The following is a 9,201-nucleotide window of genomic DNA, read 5'->3' as shown; positions in this document are numbered from 1 at the left end:
TTACTGAGGTTATAGTAAAATAACTATTATGTACTGCTGTCTGAACTAAGTTCTTTACTGAGGTTATAGTAAAATAACTATTATGTACTGCTGTCGGAACTAAGTTCTTTACTGAGGTTAGTACCAATCATTTATTTCCTAGGTCTATATTTGAACTATGGGGTCATGGAAAATCTCCTGAGGAGCTGTATACTTCTCTTAAAAGTTACCCTGTGGAGAAGATGGTGCGTAGTGAAATGTGATTTTACATAGGCAAGTGTAAACATTTGGTATAATTCCTAAGCTTAAAAAACTATTCTGCTTCTATTTTAGGTTCCATATCTGCATTCAGATACGACATATAAAATAAAGATTCACACATTTAATAAAACATTAACTCAAGAAGAAAAGGTGAAACGAATAGATGTAAGTGGTACTGGCCGACCCAGAGCCTGCAGTCAGGGCGTCCTATCTGTTGATGTATGTGAACATGTGAGATGAGCTGACCCAGAGCCTGTAGTCCGTGCTCCCTAGCTGTTGATGTATTTGAACATATATCTGTTAAGCACTTTCCATATTTTGTGTGTGTGTATCTTGTTTTATTCTGACACCAGATGTAGACTCACTCAGTATATATGCGCACTATTTTTTAGGATTCTTTTTGTAAATTTTTGTAGTACATTAGAATTACTTTTTTATTTTTATTTATTTATTTATTTTTAGGCACTTGAATTTCTGCCATTTCAAGGAAAAGTGAACTTAAAGAAACCACAGCATGTATTCTCCATTTTGGAGGACTATGGTTTGGACCCAAACTGTATCCCTAAGAATCCACATAATATTTATTTTGGCAGATGGGTGAGTAAATTCTTTCTACCTATCTTACTTCGGTTTTTTGTTTGCTTTTTTGTTTGTTTGGGTTTTGTTGTTGTTGTTGTTTCTTTAAGCTAAATGTGGGGTATAGGTCAGTCAGGAACGCTGGTCAAGAGTTCATGAGGTGTGAAGCAAATACAACAGAATGCCATGCTCTTATTTGATTTTTGTTTTTTATAAATGTAAAATTTTGAAGCAACTTGAGAGTCAGAACTACTGTATGGATTAAAATTACCAAAATGTATGTCGGTATTTTTTAGAGATCCCTATGAAACACAACAAGCCTGTTAGATAGGAGTCCTAGGACAGGTACCTGATGATGGAAGCAAGCCTTCCCAGGGTGTCAGGACTGCTGGTTGTGCAACAGGGAGAGGGCAGAATTCGGGGCCTGTTTGGTGATATGTGAGATCTCAAATCTGAGTCTTCCTTTCTGAGAGTAAATCACAGACGTGTTCTGCTCAATTCTTTGAGGCTGGAATAGGTGGATGGAAGCCAAGACCCATGTTATTATGTCTTGTCTTGAAAAACAAGAGGGAGATCAGAATACTCAAGACCACTCCTTAGAATAATTATATTTATATTTGTGTCCTACTGGATTTGAAAAGAAGTAAAAAGATTTGAATTTAGTGATCTCAATATAATCCACTTAAAAAAATGGCACAGAGCCAAACAGAATTCTCAACAAAGGAATATTGAATGGCCAAGAAGCATTTAAAGAAACATTCAAAGTCCTTAGTCATCAGGGAAATGCAAATCAAAACAACAGTGAGATTCCATCTGGTCAGAATACTGGTCAGAATGGCCAAGATCAAAATTTCAAGTGATAACACATGCTGTCAAGAATGTGGAGCAAGGCTGAAGCAATCCACAGATTCAATGCAATCCCCATCAAAATTCCAACTTAGTTCTTCATAGAGTTAGAAAGAGCAATTCTCAAATTCATTTGAAATAACAAAAAACCCAGGATATCAAAAACTATTCTCAACAATAAAAGAACTGTAGGAATTACCATCCCTGATCTCAAGCTGTAGTACTGAGCAATAGTGATAAAAACTGCATGATATTGGTACAGAGACAGGTAGGCAGATCAATGGAACAGAATTAAAGATCCAGAAATAAACCATACACCTATGGTCACTTGATCTTTGACAAGGGAGCTAAAACCATCCAGTGGAAAAAAGACAGCGTTTTCAACAAATGGTGTTGGTTCAACTGTCAGTCAGCATGTAGAGGAATGCAAATTGATCCATTCTTATCTCCTTGTGCAAAGCTCAAGTCCAAGTGAAAAAAGGACCTCCACATAAAACCAGATACACTGAAACTATTAGAAGAGAAAGTGGGGAAGAGCATTGAATGTGGCACAGGGGAAAATTTCCTGAACAGAACACCAATGGCTTATGCTCTAAGATCAAGAATCGACAAATAAGACCTCATAAAATTGCAACGCTTCTATAAGGCAAAGGACATTGTCAATAGTACAAAATGACAACCAACAGATTGGGAAAAGATCTTTACCAATACTACATCCGATAGAGGGCTAATATCAAATATATACAAAGAACTCAAGAAGTTAGACTCCAGAGAACCAAATAACCCTGTTAAAAAATTGGGTGCAGAGCTAAACAAAGAATTCTCAACTGAGGAATAGTGAATAGCTGAGAAGCACCTAAAGAAATGTTTAACATCCTCACTCATCAGGGAAATGCAGATCAAAACAACCCTGAGATTTCATTCTGACACCAGTCAGAATGGCTAAGATCAAAAACTCAGGTGATAGCAGATGCTGGCGAGGATGTGGTGGGATTGTAAGCTGGTACAACTGTGGAAATCAGTCTGGCGATTCCTCAGGAAATTGGACATAGTGGACCTGTGGACCCAGTTATACCACTCCTGGATATATATCCAGAAGATTCTCCAACATATAACAAAGACACATGCTCCACTATGTTCATAGCAGCCTTATCTATAGTAGCCAGAAGCTGGACGCAACCCAGATGTCCTTCAACAGAGGAATGGATACAGAAAATGCGGGGTATTTGCACAGTGGAGTACTACTCAGCTACTAAAAACAATGAATTTATGAAATTCTTAGGCAAATGGATAGACCTAGAAAATATCATCCTGAGTGAGGTAACCAAGTCACAAATGAATACACATGGTTTGTACTCACTGGCAAGTGGATATTAACCCAAAACCTCAGAATGTTTAAGATATAATTCATAGACCATATGAAGCTCAAGAAGAAGGAAGACCAAAGCATGGATGTTTCCATACTTCTTAGAAGGGGGAAACATAATATTCAGGGTAGGAAATATGGAGACAAAGTTTGGAGCAGAGACTGAAGGATAGGTCATCCAGAAACTGCCCCTCCTTGGAATAGATCCCATATATAGACACCAAACTCTGACACTATTGTGGATGCCAGGAAGTGCCTGCTGATGGGAGCCTGATATGGCTGTCTCCTGAGAGGCTCTGCGAGAACCTGACAAATACAGAGGCGGATGCTCGCAGCCAACCATTGGACTGGGCACAGGGTCCCCCATCTCTGTGAGTTAGAGAAAGAACTGAAGGAGCTGAAGCGTTTGCAACCCATAAGAAGAACAACAATGTCAACCAACCAGACCCCCCCCCTCCCCCAGAGCTCCCAGGGACTAAAACACCAATCAAAGAGTTCACATGGAGGAACCCATGGTTCCAGCTACATATGTAGCAGAGGATGGCCTTGTTGGACATCAATGGGAGGAGAGGCCCTTGGTCCTGGGAAAGCTTGGTGCCCAGTGTAAGAGAATGCCAAGGCAGGGTGGTGGGAGTGGCTGGGTAGGTAGGTGAACACAATCAAAGAAGCATCGAGATGGAAGATGGAATAGGGGGTTTCTGAAGGGGAATCCGGGAAAGGTGATAACATTTGAAATGTAAAACAATAAAATAAAATAAAAGAATTTGTATCAATACTCCTCCATTGCTGGTAGAAGTGCAAACTGTTCAACCACTCTGAAAATCAATTTGGCGTGTTTTCAGAAAACCTGGACTAGTTCACCTGAAAACCCAGCTATACCACTCCTGGCCATATACCCAAAAGATGTTCCACCATCCCTTTGAAAAAAATTTTTTTTCAGAAAACCTGGACTAGTTCACCTGAAAACCCAGCTATACCACTCCTGGCCGTATACCCAAAAGATGTTCCACCATCCCTTTGAAAAAAAATTTTTTTAACTTGATTGAGTTTAGAAGTGGGAAGGACTGTTCTCCTTAGCAAGGTGCTATAATTTCATAGAGAATAATTATCTTGAGTCTGTTTTATATAGCTAGACTAACTTGACACATACCTCTGATCTAGATTGCAGATGGACAAAGAGAGCTAATTGAGTCATACAGTGTCAAAAAGAGACATTTTATTGGAAATACAAGTATGGATGCTGGGTTATCATTCATCATGACCAACCATGCAAAAGTGAAAGAAAATGATCTTGTCTTTGACCCCTTTGTTGGAACAGGTATTATAAACCCATTGGTTACACTAACGCTTAGATGTTGCTTATTTATCGTAGTGAGGGACAAGAGGGTGACATGACATTCTTTTCTTGTATTGTACTTAAAACACATCACTTGGTGGACGTGACTAGCATTTTGTAGGTTTTATTCCAAGTTAGCCACTGGGGGGAGCATTGGTCTTATTTTTTCACAGATGTCTTACAGTATCTCATACATTTGATTCTGTTTGTGGAAGTGTGATTTTGAGGGTGACTACATAGCTGACTAGAACCTGCCTGCTGACATCATACCACACTGTAACTTCCCTGGGATGCTCCCCTAATTAAGTCTGGAAAGCCTGAAATTCCAAGTTGACTTCATCGATTCTGATGTCATTCTTGCCTCAGAGTGCTTTCTTGCTTGATGTAACCCTTGGGCAAGCATTACTTTATTTAATTTTCATCTGACTAACCCCGTTATTCTTGTTTGGTTAGTGACTCTGTAGCTGTCAGTCTAAGGAGCAGTGAGGGTGCAAATGTTGAGTAAATGTGTGAAGTACCCTGTGTGCATTCTACTCTGATGACAAGTACATGAAGATTCTGTAAAAGGTTTCCTGAGGTGGCGACGGTGCAAGAAGTGACTCCAGCAGTCTGACTCCACAGTTCGTCTTCTTTGCTTCTGCAGAGCTGTCTCTCAGGCTTTACTGGCCGACACTTGCACCCAAATTAACTTGTGTGACCAAATGTGATTAGGAAGAAATAGTATCAGGTCCAGAATGCCCAGCTGGTGCAAGTTTTTTGGAATTTGTTTTGAACTAATTCTCCAATGAACTTTCTGCTGTATTTCTGTGCATCTTATACTCAACCTACCTGTTTGATTTTTTTCCTATCTTTGTTTATCTGAAAACAGTGTCCTATATTTTGAACTTGTTATTGGAACTTACATCAGGTTTCTTTAAAAGTTATGAATATCTACATATCCAATCTCAGCATAAGTTTTGTTTACATTTGGCTTCTTTTATCATTTTATTTTATTTATATGTTTTCTTGAATCATTTGACGGTTACATTAATTATGCTCTTCTCTCAAATATATTAGTATACATTTCTCTTTTTTTTAGTATACCTTTTTTAAGAACAAGGATTTTACATATATATATATATATATAAATTTACATACATATATACTGCATCTATATACTTATTCTGTGATTGAATGTATTTTACTGTTAACGTTTTCTTTGTTTGGGACATTACTAGAATCGTTTAAGTATAGAATGGTTTTCATTTGAGTTGCTTGAGTCTTTCTCATTATTATAATGTATGGTTATACATTTGTAGCTGGACTATGATGCTGCAGATGTGTCCTTCCCAAGGCTGACAGGTTCTGCTTCTTTGCCTCTCAGTGCAATACTAATTTTTATCAGCATGGCATTATACTTTGATTTTCTATTGTGTGATGGTGACTGTTTTCTGTTCTTGCAGTTAATGTAAAGCACTGTGGGAGGCACATTATGAGCTAGTAAAGTATCCTGTTCCTTATCTAGATGCTTCCTCCCCTGGACAATTCAGAGTTAGCATCCACTGACTAGATTCTTCTTTGAAACAGTTTTTCCTTGTATGAGTTTTCTGCTCTAGCATCTCTGTTACTGATCTACATTCAATATTTTGTAAACAAGAAACCTTTCTTTACTTCCTGCTGTTAATTTTACTTATTACTAGCATGAACTAAGTCCCCCCTTTTTCCTCTGGTGATTTATATGTCCTGTTGTCCCTTAATTACTTCCTTACTCACATTAGCCTACTCTCACCAGGCCTTTCACATTGAATCTGTCTTTTGACCTAGCATTCTTTTTTTTTTTTTTTTTTTTAAGAGAACTTTTTAAGTTTCTGGCTTATCTTTTATGTCCCAAAACCATGGCTCCAGTCATTTCTCCCAGTAACCCTTGTTTCTTTTAGTGGGGAGATAGTGTCTGGAACCAAGATCAGGGTTCTAAAGCTCTTCAGAGGGTAAGAAAGGAAATACACATGTGTATACACATAATATGTATGTGAGTGCAAATGGAAATGCACATGGATATACTCCTGTGTTTATATACATAATATGCATGTGTGCAAATGAAAATGCACACTCATATACTCCTGTGTATACACATAATATATATGTGAGTGCAAATGGAAATCCACATGGATATACTCCTGTGTTTATGTATATAATATGCATGCATGCAAATGGAAATGCACAAATATATACTCCTGTGTGTATACACGTGAAAAACCTATAGACAGTCTTATCAGAAATCATGGTTTTTTATGTGTAGCAGCTACTTCTGTTGAGTATCACAGATTTATTTCCTACTTGTTCCATCTATGTCATGAGTTACTTTCTCTACACTCAGAACCCTGGTTCTTATGTTCAGCACGTTTGCTCTTTTGTTCAATTCTATAATTATCTAAAATAGTCAAGATTGTCATACCCATGCTGCTTGGGGGAAAAGAATCCTATTATATTAGCTTTCTGTTGCTGTGGAAGACACCATGACCAAGGCAACTCACAGAGGGATGGGTTTATTTGGATTTATGGTTCTAGAGGCTAGGAATCCATCGTGTTGGGGAGGTGTGGCAGCAAGTGGCAGGAGCAAGGATGCTGAGTTCACATCTTTTACCACAAGCACCAAGCAGAAGGATCAAATTGGAATTTGCAAGACCTTTTACTCCCAAAGCCTGCACCTTGTTCCTCAAGGACAGTGCACCACCAAAATTTGGCCAAACAGCACCAACTGGGAACCCAGGGTTCAAATATCTGAATCTGTGGCGGACACTGTCATTCAAACCACCACACCTACCATAAACAATGTAAGACATATTTTCATTCTGTCCTTGCTTAAGGAGCAATAAAAAGATATCCTGTGCTTGCTTTTCTCTCCATTTGAAATTCACAGGGTTTCATTTGCTGTAGTTTCCTCTCAGTTTTAGATTTTGGTTCCCTGACATTAATTCTGTTTAATTATGTTAGTTTTATATATACAGAAGATGAAACTCACATCCAGTAGTCACAGCTACACAATAATGTGTTTTTCTTTCTATCCCTTCCTTTGTTGACCAACCTTGTTTTCTCATTGATTTTTCTAGTGATATGCTTATATAGGCACAATTTTTTACCCATACTCTTTTATATAAAATGTTTGATAGTCTGTATGTTATTTCTCTCTCTCTCTCTCTCTCTCTCTCTCTCTCTCTCTCTCTCTCTCTCTGTGTGTGTGTGTGTGTGTGTGTGTGTGTGTATCTATGTCTGTTTTTATATGTACCACTATGAAATACAATATCCAAGACAACTCTATTTTTCTAAAAGAGTGCCTCATTCAAAACAGGAACAAAAGTAATTGTTAAGTGAATGAACTCAACTGTCTTCAGATTTTCTAGCTTTTGAATAGCTCGTTCTCTGTCTATTACTTGCCAATACCCTAACATATTAAAGTGAAGTTAACAGTAGGATTCAGACTCTTGTACTAATACACTGCAAGGGACACCTTCCAGAGTCTGAAATGGACATTCTATCAGTTGTCTTCCTCTTTGTCTTTTTTTTTTTTTTNTGTGTGTGTGTGTGTGTGTTCTTAGAAATCTCTTCCTGTTTTGAGACTTTTTTTATTCTCTTGTTATTTTTGGTGTTGGAGATAATAATACAAGCCACTCTGTTACTGAGCTACGTTCTAGCCCATCTTCATCCTCTTCTGTAGTTTTAAACCATAAATATATTATTTCATGGTTTGTTTAATCTCTTATACATGGGTACTGATAGTTTTTGATATTTTATACTTAAAAATAATGCTTATAGTAACCCATTGTGATTTTGAAGGTAGAGCCCTGGTGTACATTCCTGGAGGCAGGATTGTCAGGTTAAAGGGAATCTGTGGTGTTGCTAGATGCTGCTAAATAAGTTTCTTCTCTAATATTCAGCCTTGGCTTTTTGCAGCCATCTAAGAGAATTCTTCCTTTCCTGCGGTTTTACTCCTAAGAATATATTGTCAAGTTTTGAAATTTTCCTGATTTGTTGGGTGAAATTGGTATCTAAAGATAGTGTTAATTTATATCTGATTATAAGTCAAGTTACAGCTTTTTTTTTTAAGGGACATCATTTATCATATTTTGAATAGACTTTTTTTCTCCTGTGATTGTAGGTGTTTTTTTTTTTTTTTCTTCATTTCTATCTCAAATGATATCCCACTTCCTAGTTGCCCCCTTCCTAACCCCTGCTCCCACATCTGCCTTCCTCATTCCCCTTTGTCTGTATGAGAGTGTTCCCCTACTCACCCACACTCTCCCACCCCACCACTTTAGCATTCCCCCGACCCCCCACTCTGGGGCATCCAACCTACCCAGGACCTAGGCCCTCCCCTCCCATTGCTGTCAGGCAAGGCCATCCTCTGCTTCATATGGATCTGGAGCCATGGATCCCACCAGGTACACTCCTTGATTGGTGGTATAGACTTTGGGAGAACTGGGTAGTCAAGCCAGCCTATGTTGTTCTTCCAGTGGGGTTGCAATCCCCCTCTGCTCCTCTAGTCCTTCTGCCAGCTTCCCTACCAGGTTCCCTGACTTCAGTCTGATAGTTGGCTCCAAGCATCTGCATCTGCATTGGTCATTTGCTGCACAGACCACCCAAGGAACCTCCACACTAGGTTCCTGTCATCAAGCGCCTCTTGACCATGGCAGCAGTGTTGAGTTTGGTGTATGCAGACATGATGTATCCCCAGGTGGAGCCATCCCTGATTGACCCTTCCATCAGTCTCTGTTCCATTTTTTTTTTTGTCCCTGTTCTTCTTTTGGACAGGAACATTTCTGTGTTAAAAAAAAATTGAGGGGCTGGTGAGATGGCTCAG

General features: G+C 38.7%; 1 protein-coding gene across 6 annotated transcripts in view; it reads left to right on the top strand.

Moving 5' to 3' along the window:
* The window catches only part of Trmt11 (tRNA methyltransferase 11 homolog), a 66,767-nt gene that overhangs the window by 9,947 nt on the left and 47,619 nt on the right, over positions 1-9,201 (top strand). For 4 of the 6 annotated variants that reach the window (XM_029533211.1, XM_021221402.1, XM_029533212.1 and 1 more), the window contains 4 exons: positions 143-224; positions 313-405; positions 703-837; positions 4,190-4,346. In XM_029533211.1, the coding sequence (XP_029389071.1) occupies positions 143-224; positions 313-405; positions 703-837; positions 4,190-4,346 (467 nt within the window). The remainder of the gene's footprint in view (positions 1-142; positions 225-312; positions 406-702; positions 838-4,189; positions 4,347-9,201) is intronic. The other 2 variants (XM_029533213.1, XM_021221404.2) reach the window with 2 other exon arrangements.

Source organism: Mus pahari, chromosome 21 (genome assembly GCF_900095145.1).
Source record: "Mus pahari chromosome 21, PAHARI_EIJ_v1.1, whole genome shotgun sequence".
In the NCBI taxonomy this organism is placed as follows: domain Eukaryota; kingdom Metazoa; phylum Chordata; class Mammalia; order Rodentia; family Muridae; genus Mus; species Mus pahari.
The sequence above is the reverse complement of the archived record's forward strand: the minus strand, read 5'-3'. Positions and strand labels throughout refer to the sequence as shown.